This window comes from Trichechus manatus, unplaced genomic scaffold (genome assembly GCF_000243295.1).
Source record: "Trichechus manatus latirostris isolate Lorelei unplaced genomic scaffold, TriManLat1.0 scaffold00285, whole genome shotgun sequence".
In the NCBI taxonomy this organism is placed as follows: Eukaryota; Metazoa; Chordata; class Mammalia; order Sirenia; family Trichechidae; genus Trichechus; species Trichechus manatus.
The window spans coordinates 393,545-410,047 of record NW_004444221.1 but is presented as its reverse complement, the minus strand read 5'-3'; the positions used below and the strand labels follow the sequence as shown (position 1 = coordinate 410,047).

The window sequence follows — 16,503 nt, the reverse complement described above, 5'->3', positions numbered from 1 at the left end:
TGAAAATTGATGGTACCATGATAATATAAACAATCTCCTCCCACCCCAAAAGAAAAGCAAATAAATAAAAAGTAAAACCCAATAGCAAAATAAGTTTTGTTTTTCTTGTTGGTTATATATTAGAAAAATGGGAGTTTATTCTATTAATCAATATTTTAGAAGAAATTATTACCAGTGTCATTAAATCTACTTTAAATTTTATGATGCCACTTAGTATCATTTTATTCATTTAATAAGGAATCATAGCTTCATTTAAATGGACTCATTCTTTCTCTAAGAAAGTAGTTCTTATAATGCGGTTCTTATATTAGCAGCATCAGCATCATCTGGTAACCTTGTAGAAATTCATATTCTCCAGCCCCAACCCAGACCTACTGAACCAGAGATCTGGGCATGAGGTCCAACAACATGTGTTTTGATAAGTCTTTCATGTGATTCTGATCCATGCTGAGTTTGAGAAATGCTATGCTAGGACATGGTTTTCAAGAGTCGAGAAACAGAGTGCGTGTCTCCTCATTAAGAAGCTCTGTCAAATTACACATACTCCCTCCATATACTTTCCCCATTCCCTTCAAAGAATCAATACAAATTTTAGAAACAAACTTTAAGATGTAACTTATAGTAATAATATTAGCAAAATCAACTTCGATTACTTTGTAAAACCTGTAAGTATACATACACTATTTTGTCTGATTTAGAAAATACACAATTTATTTTTTTCCTCAATCATATATTGTTTTGATCTTACTAAGTGACTTTACTCTGTGTATGTTTTTCCCATGGACAGAACAATCAAAATAGAGGTTTATGACTGGGATCGAGATGGGAGGTAAGACATTTTGTTTATTCTTTTGTTCTCGTTCTTGAACTTGAATATATTTTAGGAAGCGAGTATACTGATGAAATGATGACAGTTTTAATTAAAATTTTCAGATTGCGTACTTTATCTTGGTTTTTCAAATGTTACTGAAGTGTTTTAAGATTTTAAGATTGAGTGTATTTTCTTCAACTTGGAGATTAAAATAAAGATCTTCCTCATTTTCAGTAACATAGTAAAGATTTTCAACTTGGACCTTGAAAGTTCTCCTGTGTTCAACTTACAGACACCTAGTTTCTTAGCTGTAGAGCGATGATTCTCAACTTTCTGCATTCTTAATCTCCCTTTATAGCCAATGTCATTCATAGGAGCACATGTATGCACGTGCCTACACATATGCTCACATGTGCATGCACGTGCACACACACACACACTTCAAACAAACAAAAGAAAACAGAACTTTAGAATTATGTCTGGACTATGAGCTCCATAGTCATGGTCTCCCTTTGCATAGCACAGCAAATATTAAAGGCCAAAAGAGATGAAATGAACTACTTTTTATCTTTTTTTCTTGAAGCATTTTCCACTGTCTCTACTGTTTTAAGTAGGATTGACGGTGAGGTGTTTTAGATGATGCTAAGCTAACAGACTCATAAATGCTCAAATCCAGCCTTGGTCTAGCCAGTTGTCTCTACTGGTGATTACTGAAGGGACTGAATATACACATGCCCAAGGAAATGGGATAGCAATAGGAAAGCAAAGGGCACTTAATTTTTCACTTGGCTAATGCTCTAAACTTCAGCCTAGAGCTCACTGATAAATGGAGCTGAAGCATAAGGTTAAAGCTCAAGATCTAAGCAAGGCCTTTCTCTCTACATTATATACAAGTAGCCAAGCCCAAAGAGATGAGAGTGCCTAGATACCTGAGCGCTACTGTGAATAAAGGAGCAAGTTCAAGAGGGCTGGCCCATCCTGAGGGGACATCCTTCTCATCCCTTTGCACAAGTAGGAACATCTCCGCCAAGAGAGCCACGTGCAAGCATGTATATGACATTTACCCATCCACCCACTCATACATGGTCCAGTAAGTGTCCTGGTATTTGACCCAACTAGCATTTTCTCATTTTCAAGAAGTATAATAAGGGAGGATGAAGAAAGAGGTGGAGCTACCACCAAGAAGCTATATAAGACTCAGTGGTTTTGATCTTCAAGTTCTATCCCAAACAGGATTGTGCTAAAGGGTCCAAACATGGGTTTGAAGTTTACTTTTAGAGATGATATGTGCTATAGCACTGATCTTTACATTTCTACCAGGTTATTCATCTAATTATTGATTTTTTTTTTTTAGGTTTAATTTACATGTTTCATTTACATTTATGTGTTAGGTTTCATTGTACGTGGTTTCTGGAGAAAGCTCAGCAGAAAACCTATGTTTTCCCCAAGGCATTTATGCCCTATTGCTTCATTGAACTTTATTCCTTGAGAAAAGGAATTTTATTCCCCAGAATAAATAGAAAAGGACATAGTGCCATTTGAGTAAAGGAGGACTTTATGACATAAATACCCTGTTTCAAAATTTATTTGGGAATGGGCAAAAGTGGTAGTCTTTCCCGAGTAACTTTAGGAAATTGGGAAAATGGTTCAATTTGACCACTTAGAAAGGAAGGCTATAAATTTTTGTTTCATCTGCAACCATCACCATTCAATGCTACACTTACAGATAGATATTATATTGTCTTGTTTTGAAAGGCGAGTATCTAGGATTCTCGTGTTACTTCTGTCTTCTAAGCTATAAGAATTTTGAGTAGCTTTGAGGATCAGAATTCCCTTGAAGTTTAATTATTTTTTATTCTGATGTTGGGATTTTGAGCATTACTAGCCAGGTTATGATTTTTTGAATGGTTCTAATGTGTCAGATACTCTCTAAGCTTTTTTAATGTTATTGATTTAATTTTCACAATAATCCTATGAAATAGGTACTATATTAATCCCATTTTACAAATAAAGGAACTAAAGTACAGAAGTAACTTGCCTAAGGTCATACAACTAATAAATGGTAGAACCATAACTTGAACTCTGACACTCTGATTCCAACAGTGCACTCTTAACTAATACATTATATATCTATAGCATTATAATTGTAAATTCTGACATTTAAATAAAAGTCTTCATCTGGACATTGGTCTTACTCTATGATACTTTAGTAACTAATAATGTGGTAATTATGAAAAATGCAAAATCTGTTAAAATAATATAATTTAATTTTTTTGTTACTTGTCATTTTATACGATTCACTTTATTTATAAAAGTGGCTTAAACATTTCCTAGGTAGCAAGTATTATGTAAAAGGAATCAGGTAGAGAGAAATGAGTATTATAGTCTCTGAAAGAACCCTATCAGCCATTGAAAAGACCAGTAAAATATCTAAAAGAGCTGGCTTAGGTAAAGAAAATTTAAATATTCTTAAATATTCTTGGTAACTCTTTCAATTGCATAATATTATACATGATTTTTTGAAAGGCACATCAGTCACCAATAAAAAAAATAATGCATAAATCTCTATAAAATATAGATATTAACTTTATAGTGCAATAGTGATAGTCACCTTAAGGATTATTATACAAGTTGATATTCCAGCTTGTGGTTACGTGTGGTAAACATGGTTAAGCACTCTACTAGGAACAGAAAGGTTGGCAGTTTGAACCCACTCAGAGGCACCTCAGAAAATAGACCTGGTGATCTACTTCTTGAAAACCCTATGGAGTACAGTTCCACTCTGCAACACGTGGGGTTGCCATGGGTCAGAAATAACTAAAGGACAACTAGTTTTTATTATACTTTTTACATGCATTTTGTTTTTTTGACGTAATTTCCCAGCGTAGATGTCCTTTTCTTAAATCAGAGTGAATATGATGTGACATTATGTATCATGACCCAGTGAAATTGTCAGCAGACTGTTTCCTATAGTTTTATGTTTATCTTCCTGGCGTCTTTAATATTAGCCCTAAATCCTGTACATGTGTCTTTTTTTTTTTTTTTTTGCCACTGTATATCCATACCCAGAACTTTGGATTCCTCTTATTGGAAAAGATTACTTCATGGATTTTTTTTAAAGTTTAGACCAGCATTGTTCAATAGAAAAATAAAGTAAGCCACATAGATAATTTAAAATTTTCTAGTATCAACATTAAAAAGTAAAAATAAACAGCTGAAATTAATGTAATAATATATTTTGTTTAATCCTATGTGTCTAAAATATTATCACTTGCACATGGTATCAATATAAACATTTATATTGAGAAATTTTACTTTTTTTAATATTCTCTTCGAAATCTGGTGTCTATTTTATGCTTACAGCACATCTCAATTCAGACTAGCTACATTCAAGTACTTTATAGCAACATGTGAATATTGGCTACCGTATTGGACAGAACCACCTAAACTTTAATTGAAGTCCGTATAATATGCATCATAAGTAACTTTATATCAGGTAGAATGTTTTTGTCCTACATTTAATTAGATGCTTAGAATTATATGCCCTTATCAAATGGGGAGGATGGGCAGACATCAGTATTATTTTGTATGGAAATTTAACAACTTAGCAACAGATTAAATAAACTGATCTTTCAGTTCAGAAAGTATTTTAGTCAAAATTCAAATGAAAAATGTTCGTCAGTGTTACTTGCTTACAATCACATTTTGTTTTACTAGCTAAGGTACTTCAGATAATTGTGCTAATAATGACATTTACAAATTGGGAACTTCAGGGTGTGGTGTGATCAGGAACAGATTACCCAGTAAGGAAGGTAAGCACAGGTTTATTTGTGTTTACTTACTAATCTGTAGTGCAGAAACTTGTGCACTACAGATTAGTAAGTAAGCACAAGTAAACCCATGTGTCATGAATTGAACTGTGTCCCCCCCTCCAAAATATCTGTCAACTTGGCTGGGTCATGATTCCCAGTATTGTATGATTGTGTGCCATTCTGTAATCTGATGTGATTTCCTTATGTGCCGTAAACTCAGTTACTGTAATGTAATAAAATGGACTAGCGGCAGTTAAACTGATAAGGTCTACAAGATTAGATAGCATCTTAAGCCAATCTCTTTTGAGATATAAAAGAGAGAACTGAGCAGAGACACATGGGGACCTCATACCACCAAGAAAGCAGTGCCGGGAGCAGAGCGCATCCGTTGGACCTGAGGTTCCTGTGCTGAGATGCTCCCAGACCAAGAGAAGACTGATGGGTGACAAGGACCTTCCTCCAAAGCCGACAGAGAGAGAAAGCCTTCCCCTGGAGCTGATGCTTTGAATTTGGGCTTGTAACCTACTAGAATGTGAGAGAATAAACTTCTCTCTGTTAAAGCCATCCACTTGTGGTATTTTTGTTATAACAGCACTAGAAGACTAAGACAGAATTTGGTACCAGGAGTGGGGTGCTGCTCTAAGGGATACCTAAAATGTGGAAGCAGTTTTGAAACTGTGAATGGATAGAGGAGCAGCAGTGACAGAGGACCACCAGCAGCAGAGAACCTGCAGCAGTGGAGAAGCAGCAGTGGCAGAGAACCAGCAGCAGCGGAACCAGGAAACCAGTACAAGATGGCACTAGAGCCAACCCACGGCGCAAAAGAGCTGAGTGCCTATGCACATAAGGCTTTCTGGCAGAGTAGGGTAGCTCTGAGCACTTACCGGTGGAGCTACAGAGCTTTGGAATACTTGCCCAGTAGGGCAGATGCAGGCACGAGGCCTGCGGGCCAAGAGGCCAAGAAACCAGAAGGCAAAAGCTGAAGAGACACAGAACACAAGAAGCTGAGCTGCCCCAGTTTCAGAAGGTATGGCCACGACCTCTGCGGTCTCAAAGGGTGGAGCCACAGCCTCCGGTGTTTCTAATGGTTGAGTCACCACTCAGATGGACTAGGAGAATGGTGCACCTAAAGCCGAGGGAGCCGAGTTGCCAGCCCTGTGGGCTTGGAAGGCGGAGCTGAAGCCCAGGGCTGAGGGGCCTCCACTCAGTATCTGGAGAGCGTGGCTAATACCTAGAGTCTGTAGGGCAGGGCCATTGTGTAAATTGTCTCAGAGAACAGAGGATTATTTGCAAAGCCTTGAGGGCTAATCTGATGTGTTCTGCTGACTTGCTTGGAGCCTGTTATCCCTTCTTTCCTTCCAGTTTCTCTCATTTGTAATGAAAATATCTGGCTTGTACCTGTTCTGTCACTGTATGTTTGGAAACAGATAACTTGTATTCTAGATTTCTCAGATGAAGAGGAATTTTGGATTTTGGACTTGGAGTTGATTTGACTTTTGCTATGATATGATGGGGTGAATATGTTTTACATATGAAAGGACATGAATTTTGGGGGTCAAAGGGTGGGGTGTCATGGATTGGATTGTATCCCCCAAAAGTATCTGTTGACTTGGCTGGGTCATGATTCCTAGTATTGTATGATTGTATACCATTCTGTAATCTGATGTGATTTCCTTATGTATTGTAAACTCAGTTACTATGATGTAATAAAATGGTTTAGCAGCAGTTATACTGATGAGATCTACAAGATTAGATAACGTCTTAAGCCAATCTCTTTTGAGATATAAAAGAGAGAAGCGAGTGGAGGCAATTGGGGACCTTATACCACCCAGAAATCAGTGCCGGGAGCAGAGCGCATCCATTGGACCTGAGGTTCCTGTGCTGAGATGCTCCCAGACCAAAAGTAGACTGATGGGTGACAAGGACCTTCCTCCAAAGCTGACAGAGAGAGAAAGCCTTCCCCTGGAGCTGATGCTTTGAATTTGGGCTTGTAACCTACTAGACTGTGAGAGAATAAATTTCTCTCTGTTAAAGCCATCCACTTGTGGTATTTCTGTTATAGCAGCACTAGATGACCAAGACACTGTGCTTACCTTGCTTACTGGGTAATTCACCCGTCAGGAATTGTAAATTTGAAAAGAGGTTTTGATCGTGTAAGAAGGTGTTGTGGTGTTGAGAGAGAGACAGATGCCAGCCATACCTGGTAGCAGAATCTTTGATGTAGTGAAAAAATGTGTAATTGTTCACTACTGATGATCCGGTAATCAAAGTAAGCACTGCGCTTACCTTGCCTATTGGATAGTCCACCCCTGGGTGTGATTTTGGGTCAAAATCTGATGGTATTTATTTATTTTATTTTTTATTTTTTAAACTTTCCTATTTGAAATAATTCCAGATTTACATAAAAGTTGTAAAAATAGTACAGAAATTTTCTGCATGTGTTACCCAGATTCCCCAACTGTTAACATTTTAGATAACCCTGGTACAATTATTGAAACCAAGGAATTAATGTTGCTACAATACTCTGATGGTATTTTTGGACCCAGTTCATCAATTTGAAATTAATTCTGTAATGAATATCTTATGCATCTGTGAAGCAGACGAAAAATGTTGCATGCTATTGAACAAGTAACCAGTTGACATTAAATTGGTACTCTGATCTAATCTAGAATAGAAGAAATAATAGCCATCTATCTGTCCTTTTTTCTTAAACTCATTGATAATGGTATGAGAGTGTAGAAGCATTGCTTGACCTTGGTATGAGTAATCAGTCTAAATCACTTTAATTCTCAACAAGTTAAACAACTTTACTAAAAAAAAAAAACCAAACCCGTTGCCATCGAGTCAATTCTGACTCGTATCACCCCCATAATCCCTGTCATTTCTCACGGGATATGAGGGAAGAATATTTAAACCCCATGTTAACATTTGAGAAGCCAGAATGCTGAGAATCAGTGGTGGTATTACTGCAAAGCTTCACTGCTTGAAGTTGCTTCAGCTGAATTTGTAGCCGAGTTAAAAATTCAGGGAGCATTAATGGAACAGCTCTGCATTAAAACCATGTGGCTCTAATGTGGTACTGATTGTAAATGGGCCAGCAAGTAGATGGTTGTCTACCAGAAAATAATAATTTGATGAAAAGGCTGAGCTAGTTAACTGCCACTCATATAATCCTGGCCGATGTTCACTGAACAGGGAAAGAAAATTTCATTATTACTACTGTGCCTTTTATCAAATGTAGTCATTTTAAATAATAATACTTACTGTAACTAAGTACAAACTTCATTTATCTGTGAAATGCCATACAAATGCTATCATTTTCTTGTATGTTCCCTTTGAAGATCGTATTTTGTAAATGTATTTGATGTTTTCATTCTGAGATTATTCATCATCATGGTGTGAAATTACAAAGTGATTCTTGGTCCAGTGCTTTGCTTAAGAATTTTCTTGTAAATTGCCTAAGAGACCAGAGCTTATTTAGGAAGAGCATATGTAAGCCTTTTATATTGTCCTCATTTCTTTCAAATCTCCACAATTACTCTGATATATCTTGCCCTAACAATAGCCCACGATTTGCCTGCAGTTAACTCTGGATAGCCTAAATGTATATACAGTAGACAAGATTCATCTTGTTTTCCTTGTTCTACTGCCTGTCACTTCTTTGAGACTTTATTTTAAATGTTCATAGGTGGAATTTCGTAATCTACATGTTATTCACTAACATATTTAGTTTTTCTCCCACCAAGTAAAAATTTAGGTAATGATTTTTGTCAAACGTAGTTTATGAGATTTTTGTCCTCTCTTCTTCAATCTGATGAAAGGCCGATTTACTTATGTGTATATTAGGTACCTAAACTTGTAATCAATGTTTAAACTCTACATGCCCTTATTTATTTATGACCCAATAGAAATTCTATAAAAAGCCCTGGTGGAGCAATGGTTAAAGTGCATAGCTGCTAACTGAAAGGTTGGCAGTTCAAACTCACCAGTGGCTCTGCGGGAGAAAAGGCCTGGTGATCTGCTCCCGTAAAGATTAAAAAATCCGTTGTCGTCGAGTCGATTCGGACTCATAGCAACCTTATACAGATTACAGCCTAAGAAACACTATAGGGAGGTTCTCTCTGTCGTATAGGGTTGCTATGAGTCAGAATCAGAAATTCTATTAATTAATTTTGGAAGAAATTGTTATTGAGGACTTACTATGTGTTAAACAGTTTGCAAGTGGTATGACTTAACTGAAAACTTCAATCTTTGTAACAATAATATTTTGATTTTCCTTAATGTGTGTTTTTATATCTTTTCTGCCTCTCAATTGATTTTGGATTCTTGCAGATCTGTATTTAAAGGAAAAATATTCTTCTCACTTTCAATAAGAATTTAAAGAAAGTTATGTAACATTTCACATTGGCCTTTACTAAACGGTATTTACACGGTAGATTTTGGAAAGTAGTGCTGTCACCAAGTTCAATTGCATCTGTTTTCTAAGTTTGCTCTGCCCTCTTCTATCAATATTTGTTATGTCTCTTCATCACTTGAAAGGCCCTTCTGTTCTGTCCCAGTTTTTTTTTGCCTGTTCAGTCCCAGTTTAAATGCTATCAGTTTTCTGAGAGTTTTCCTTATACGTCTAAATTTATTTAATCCTTGTCTCCTATATGTTTATCATTTAGGAATATTTATTAGTATATATGGAGCCCTGGTGGCCTAGTGGTTAAGAGCTCGGCTGCTAAACAAAAGTTCAGCAGTTTGAATCCACCAGCCGCTCCTTGGAAACCCTATGGGGCGGTTCTACTCTATCCTATAGGGTTGCTAGGAGTTGGAATTGACTCAGTGGCAACAGGTTTATTTTTTTTAGCAATCGAACACATTGCGACTTATTTTGAAGTTATGTGTTTCTGCCTAATCTTTCATATTAAATTTTAAACTACTTGATTTCAAAGACTTTTATCTTGTTTTTCCTCACAGTGTGGAGTACCGTGTCTATAATGGAGTAGCTTCTTGCTGTGTTGTTTCAATATTACAGAAGAGAGTATTTGAAATAGCTCTGTTGTCTTTCTGATGAACATTCAATCCTCAGTCATTGCTTATTATTTATCTCCTTATTTCCTTTTACTTGAAATTATGAAATTATCTTGAATAATAATTAGAGCTTTTATTTCTCTAGTGAAACTCAAGGGAGTCCTTAATTCAGCTGTCATTTGCTCAGTGTCTTTTCAGCATATACAGACATCTTAGATTTTATTTTCTGTTGTTTATGACCACCTTGTTATACAGATTGATTGGTTTTTCTGCTTTCTTCCATATCCATGTTCTGATAACTTTTACCAACTCAATAGCAGACTTATCAAATTTAAATCAACAAATATATTTATAGCGTAAATTTTGACTTTTAGTCACCTTACTAAATTTATTTGCTTCCATTAGAATGTCATCAGTCTAATTTGGAATATAAATTAATTTTAATTTTGATTTAAGGCAATATTACATTCTTAGAGCTCTAAGGGGCCTTTAGTGCTAACTTTTTATTTTATAAAAAGGAGACTGAGCCTATTTTATTATGTCCAATCTTGAATTAATCATCAATTTCATAACTAACTCTTTTTATCTTGCAGTTGTTATTTATTGTGGCGTTGCTAGGGGTAATAGTCAAAATGTTTATCCACCATCAAAATAGATGAGCACTATACAATGGGAGCAGGGTCCTGAAGTCTCTTTTCTTTGCCAAGACCAACCTTTTAATTGCTGGATTATGGGGTGGCCGGAGAGTCTGGGGAAAGTAGTCAGAAGTGAGAATAGAAAGAAGGTACACCAGAGATTTAGCAGTGGCTAATTATGAATGGGTATGTAGATAAATGTTTTATATTTTTATCTTCGCTTTGGCTATTCTGATTTATACTCCTTGAGCTCTAGGGATTACCATAATTCCAGGCTTGTATGCCTAAAGCACCACCGTCATACTGACCCCTTCCTTGGTCTCATCCACCATATTCAATCAATGGCCAACTCCTGCATATGTAAGAAGTAAACAATGAAATTATGCCATTATTTGACACTAGAATGAATTCATGATTTTCCTACAGTTAATCTTATAATCATTTAGTTTTCACTGGGTAATAAGATGGAATAAATATGAATGTTTATGAAAAGACTGCAAATAATGTTACTAGGCTGAAATTGGTGTTTATTTTGCAACAGTATCATGATTTGTACAACAAAGTTATGGGAACAATTTTGTAAAAAGTAAAGAGATACTGAAAGAAAATAATATTTTTGTAGAGCAGAGCAGTTAAAAATGTTTTTTTTACGATATAGCCTAAGGAAAGAATTGAGAAGTAAAGAAAACTTGAATCAAAGAAATGGGAGAAATGGAATTTATAGAAGAAGGGTTATTGGGGATAGCACAAAACATTCTAGCAAACTCTAGAATGAGGTTATATAGGTGGACCTGAGGTTTTCTGTGCAGGCATACCTCACTTTACTGTGCTTCACAGATATTGCATTTTTAAAAAATTGAAAGTTTGTGGCAACCCTGCATTGAGCAAGTCTATTGGCACCATTTTTCTAACACCACGTGCTCACTTCATGTCTCGGTGTCACATCTGGTAATTCTCACAATATTTCAGGCTTTTTCATCATTATTATATCTGTATGGTGAACTGTGATCAGTGATCTTTGATGTTACTATTGTAGTTGTTTTGGGGCACCACGAAGGAGGCCCATATAAGATGGCAAACTTAATCAGTAAATGTTGTGTACATAAAAGTGCAAGATGAAGCAGCAAGAGCTGATGTAGAAGCTGCAGCAAGTTATCCAAAAGATCTAGCTAAGATAATTGAGGAAGGTGACTACACTAAACAACAGATTTTCAATGTGGACAAAACAGCCTTATGTTGGAAGAAGATGCCATCTAGGACTTTCATAGCTAGAGAGGAAAAGTCAGTGCCTGGCTTCAAAGCTTCGAAGGACAGGCCGACTCTCTTATTAAGAGCTAATGCAGCTGGTGATTTTAAGTTAAAGCCAATGCTCATATACCATTCCGAAAATCCTAGTGCCCTGAGAATTAATGCTAAATCTTCTCTGCCTGTGCTCTATAAATGGAACAACAAAGCCTGGATGACAGCACATTTGTTTATAACATGGTTTACTGAATATTTTAAGCCCACTGTTGAGATCTACTGCTCAGAAAAAAAGATTCCTTTCAAAATATTACTGCTCATTGACAATACACCTGGTCACCCAACAGCTCTAATGGAGATGTACAAGGAGATTAATGTTGTTTTCATGCCTGCTAACAAAACATCGATTCTGTAGCCCATGGATCAATGAATAACTTCAACTTTCAAATCTTATTGTTTAAGAAATACATTTCATAAGGCTGTAGGTGCCATTGATAGTGATTCCTCTGATGGATCTGAGCAAAGTAAATTGAAAACCTTCTCAAAAGGACTCACCATTCTGGATACTGTTAAGAATATTCATGATTCATCAACATTAACAGGAGTTTGGAAGAAGTTGATTCCAACTCTTGTGGATGACTTGGAGGATTTTAAGACTTCAGTGGAGGAAGTAGCTGCAGATATGGTGGAAATAACAAGAGAACTAGAATTAGAAGTTCTCTTAAATGGATGAGAAGTTTCTTCTTATGGATGAGCAAAAAAAAATGATTTATTGAGATGGAATCTACTCCTGGTGAAGATGCTATGAACATTGACAGCTAAAGATTTAGAATATTGTATAAACTTAGTTGATGAGGCAGTTGCAGGGTTTGAGAGGATTGACTCTAATTCTGAAAGAAGTTCTGCTGTGGGTAAAATGCTATTAAACAGCATCACATACTACAGAAAGATCTTTCAGGAAAGGAAGAGTCAATTGATGCAGCAAAATTGCCACAACCACCCAACCAGCAGCACTACCATCCTGGTCAGTCAGCAGCCATCAACAGTGAACCGAGACCCTCCACCGGCAAAAAGATTATGACTAGCTGAAGGCTTAGATGATAGTTAGCATTTTTAGCAATAAGACACTTTTTAATTAAGGTATATACATTTTTTTTTATACATAATGCTATTGTACACTTAGTAGACTATAGTATAGTGTAAACATGTCTTGTATATGCACTGGGAAACCAAAAAATTTGTGTGACTTGCTTTATTGAGATATTCGCTTTATTGTGGTGGTCTGGAACTGAACCCGCAATATCTCTGAGATATGCCTGTATGTGTGTCAGGTAAAATTTAGGTTTTAAGTCCACCTTTCTAAAACAAATTCTTTTATGTCTGTGAGGCCACCATTAAGGTTAACTTCTTGGCATAGAGAAGTCTCTAGATGGTGCAAATGGTTAATGTGCTTGACTACTAATCAAAAGGTTGGTGGTTCAAGTTCACTCAAGAAAGGCTTCCAAAAAATCAGCCATTGAAAACTCCTCTATGGAGCACAGTTGTACCCTCTGACACACATGGGGTCACCATGAGTTAGAATCGACTCGATAGCAACTGGGTTTTATTTTTCCTTGGCATAGAAAAAGAACTCAAGTTATGTGAAAATGTTACTTGTTAAATTGCCCTGTAGACTTGATTTGGTACTATAGTCAATAGCTCTCTGAACCCGACATTTTACAGTAACTCAGGTTGAGAACTGCTGGAGAGGTAGGCTGTTCATTTCAGGGTAACCAAGTTTCTACTTTTGAATGAGATTAGAAACAGTGATAAATTAGAAAATAATCAGTTGAAACTTTCATATGATTTGAAAGGATTTATGTATAAAACTCAAAGTAACTTAAGAATTAATCAAAACTTATACCATTGACCAAAATAATTTCCACAAAAATAGAATAAAATAAATGCCCAAAAATAGAAAATAGAAGGAAAAGAAAAAGTGCACAAATCATAAACAAACACCTCAATGAATTTTTTAGAGTAATGTGCAGAACAAACCAGTGTCTACTTTAAGAAACAGCTCTATCAGCACTGCAGAAGCCATTCTCTTCCATTTTCTAGTGGCTATAACCCCCCCACAAAGTAACCACTTTCCTGACTTCTACTACCATAGTTTTGTGTTGCCTGCTTTTGATTTTTATGTAATGGAATCACATAGTAGGTACTCTTTTAGTCTGGCTTTCTCAATGTTTAGCTTGTGAGTTTCTTTAGTATAGTCTGCTGTAAAGTATCTCACAATATCTATTCATTTTACTGTTCTTTTGTAAGTGAATCAGCATCTAGTATTTTTTAAAATGAATTCAGGGAATCTGGTTGTTTCTGGGAAGCATGGGAAGATCAGATGAGAGGAATTCTGTATTCCAAATATAGTGATTTGGAGTTAAGTGTGAATGAGATGGCAGAAGTTAAACTGGATCACAGGTCTCCCATTTGTCCCAAGTTTCTGATTTCTCTTTATAGAAATCACATCTCAAAGGTTTCTTTCTCTCTTTGTCTTTATTCATTTAATTAATATATAGTGCACTACTATCTTATTAGTTAAGAAGACAAAAACCCCAATCATATGCAATTAAATTTCTATGTTCCTTATATAGATTTCTAGATCCTGTTTTAAGATTGAACAACAACAAAGAGGAAACTTTAAATTTCAGCTCATTCTCCATAAACATTAAATAATACCTACTTTCCTGCTGATAATTTGGATTCAGATTCCTATTAGCTTCTCTATGACTAATAGGAAAACCTTTCTGTTTCTGTTATATTAAAATAAATAGATGAAAACCCAAGAATAATTTCTTATAAAGATGCTTTCAGCCAAAGAACAGCGTCCTGATGAGAGAAAGCAGAGTTTTTAATTCTATTTTGAGATTTATGTAGATAGGTATTTAGTCATCAAACTCTGAAACAACTCAGCATTGTTTGTTTCTGTCATTTTTGTTATCTTATGGTATCCTTTGGACTATTTTACCACTTGTAACTTTGTAAAAAAATTAATCTGAAAAAAATGCAGCTTATTTATATTATAAATGCATGAGAAATGTATTAAGATTTACAAAAAAAAGAGGCAAGGCTTTACCTCTTTTTTGATAATCTCTTTTGACTTGCAAGTTACTGGATAAAGCATGGCATTGAATAACATATTTGTGGCTTCAAGTAGTCTTTTATCTGCATCGCAAGAGATTTTTGACCCATGTTCAAAAGGATTTTCTCTTTGCTTATGTTAAAGAATATTCTGCACACCTCTATAATGGCATTAAATGGTGTCCCCATCCTATGAAACAGAAAACCTTGACATTTTACGATAATCAAGAGCAAAGTGTATTGAAATTATCTTATTGATTACTAGAAGCTTTGCAGATCATGCACAGCAGTGGTCTCAACTGGGAGTGTGTATCAGAATCTCCTGGAGAGCTTTTGTTCAAAATATCACCTTTGCAGATATGGCTTCAGTCAGCTTGGGATACAGTCTAAGTGTGAGTTGTTTGGAAAAAAATTCCTCAGGTGATTCTGATGTAGATTTGAATTGAGAACTATCGTTAGAGACTTGCTGTGGAATAGAATAATTAAAAAAAAAAATTAATTGGTGAAACTGTTACTTTTTTTTCTGAGATTAGGGACAGAAGATGAACACAGTTAAACAGAAGACTGTGGTCCTGAGGAGCATGCAGTACAATCCCAGGAGCAGAATACTAATCGGAACATGAACATTCCATGAGAGAATAATAATGTGCTGTTGAATTTCAGAGAAAGATAAACTCAAATCCCAGTCAAAATATCCCAAACAAGTTCATGATACGGTGTGATATGTAATTCATCTGAAAGGAGAGTTAGAATGTAAAAATATGAGATCGTGTGAACCTGATTGAGCAGAAAATTCTCCTTTGGAGACGTGGTTTAGTCTGAGTGGGCTATAATGTATTGCAGGGAATTAATGTGAAATACAGATATGAAAAGGTAGATCAGGACCATGTGGTGGAGTGCCTCTCATGACAGAGTGGAGATTATGTACTGAATCCCATTAGAACTTCAGAGGCATTGAGAGATTTTGACCCTGAAGCAGGGACATTTTGGCATGATCACAGCTTTGAGAAAGTATCTGTAGGATGAATTAGAATCAGGGTGAGACAGAAGTTCAAAGACTGAGGAGGTTATTGTGATTGTAATGAAAACCTGTATTATGTTGATAGTGAAGACAACAAAAAAATAATACAACAAAAAAGTAATACAGTGATTTCCATGAATGACAACTAAATTCCACTTTGAATTTGCATTGAGCTCTGCAGTTTACAAAGTGCTTTCCAATACACTCTCACTTCATCCTCACAAGAATCCTGATAGGCATTCATGACTATTACCTTCCTAATTTTGCTAATAAATAAACTGAGGTTAAATTTCTTGCCCAAGCTTACCTAGCTGGTGGCTATGGGACATGGAGCCTTCAGATGTCATATTTTTGAGCTTTCCATTTCTTCACACCTAGTGAAGCTGGATACTAAAGCCAGTTTGTTAAGAAAATGGAATATATGGGTTTATAGATGAATAGTTTTAGTTGAAGACAAGTAAAACATGATTCTCAGATTCTGAGAGTAGTGGACAAAGAAAAATGTGCATCATTAGCAGAAATAGGCAAATACGGAGTTTCTAACTAACTTGTCACTTTTCGAGGATAAAGGAGGATATGATGAATGTCAGTTTGGGCTTGGTGAATTTAAAATTCTAATATTAGCTTTTGCTTAGTTTTGTTGCGGAGACTCCCAAATGTTAACCTAGTGTACAGTTACAATCCAGAGTATATCAGAACTCATGACGACCTGAGGCCAAAACATTTCAGATCATAACCTGATTCTGTTGTGCCTTCTTACACAAGACTCAGCTCACTGTTGTTAGCAGATACAGATGTTTCCAAGACCAGGCTATGTTTTAGCCCGGTTCTCTTTATCTGTCCCAA

At 35.9% G+C, this 16,503-nt stretch overlaps 1 protein-coding gene across 1 annotated transcript in view; it reads left to right on the top strand.

Moving 5' to 3' along the window:
• The window catches only part of CPNE8 (copine 8), a 255,234-nt gene that overhangs the window by 154,198 nt on the left and 84,533 nt on the right, over positions 1-16,503 (top strand). Inside the window, exon 10 of the mRNA XM_004390125.1 lies at positions 788-829. Coding sequence (XP_004390182.1) covers positions 788-829 — 42 coding nt within the window. The remainder of the gene's footprint in view (positions 1-787; positions 830-16,503) is intronic.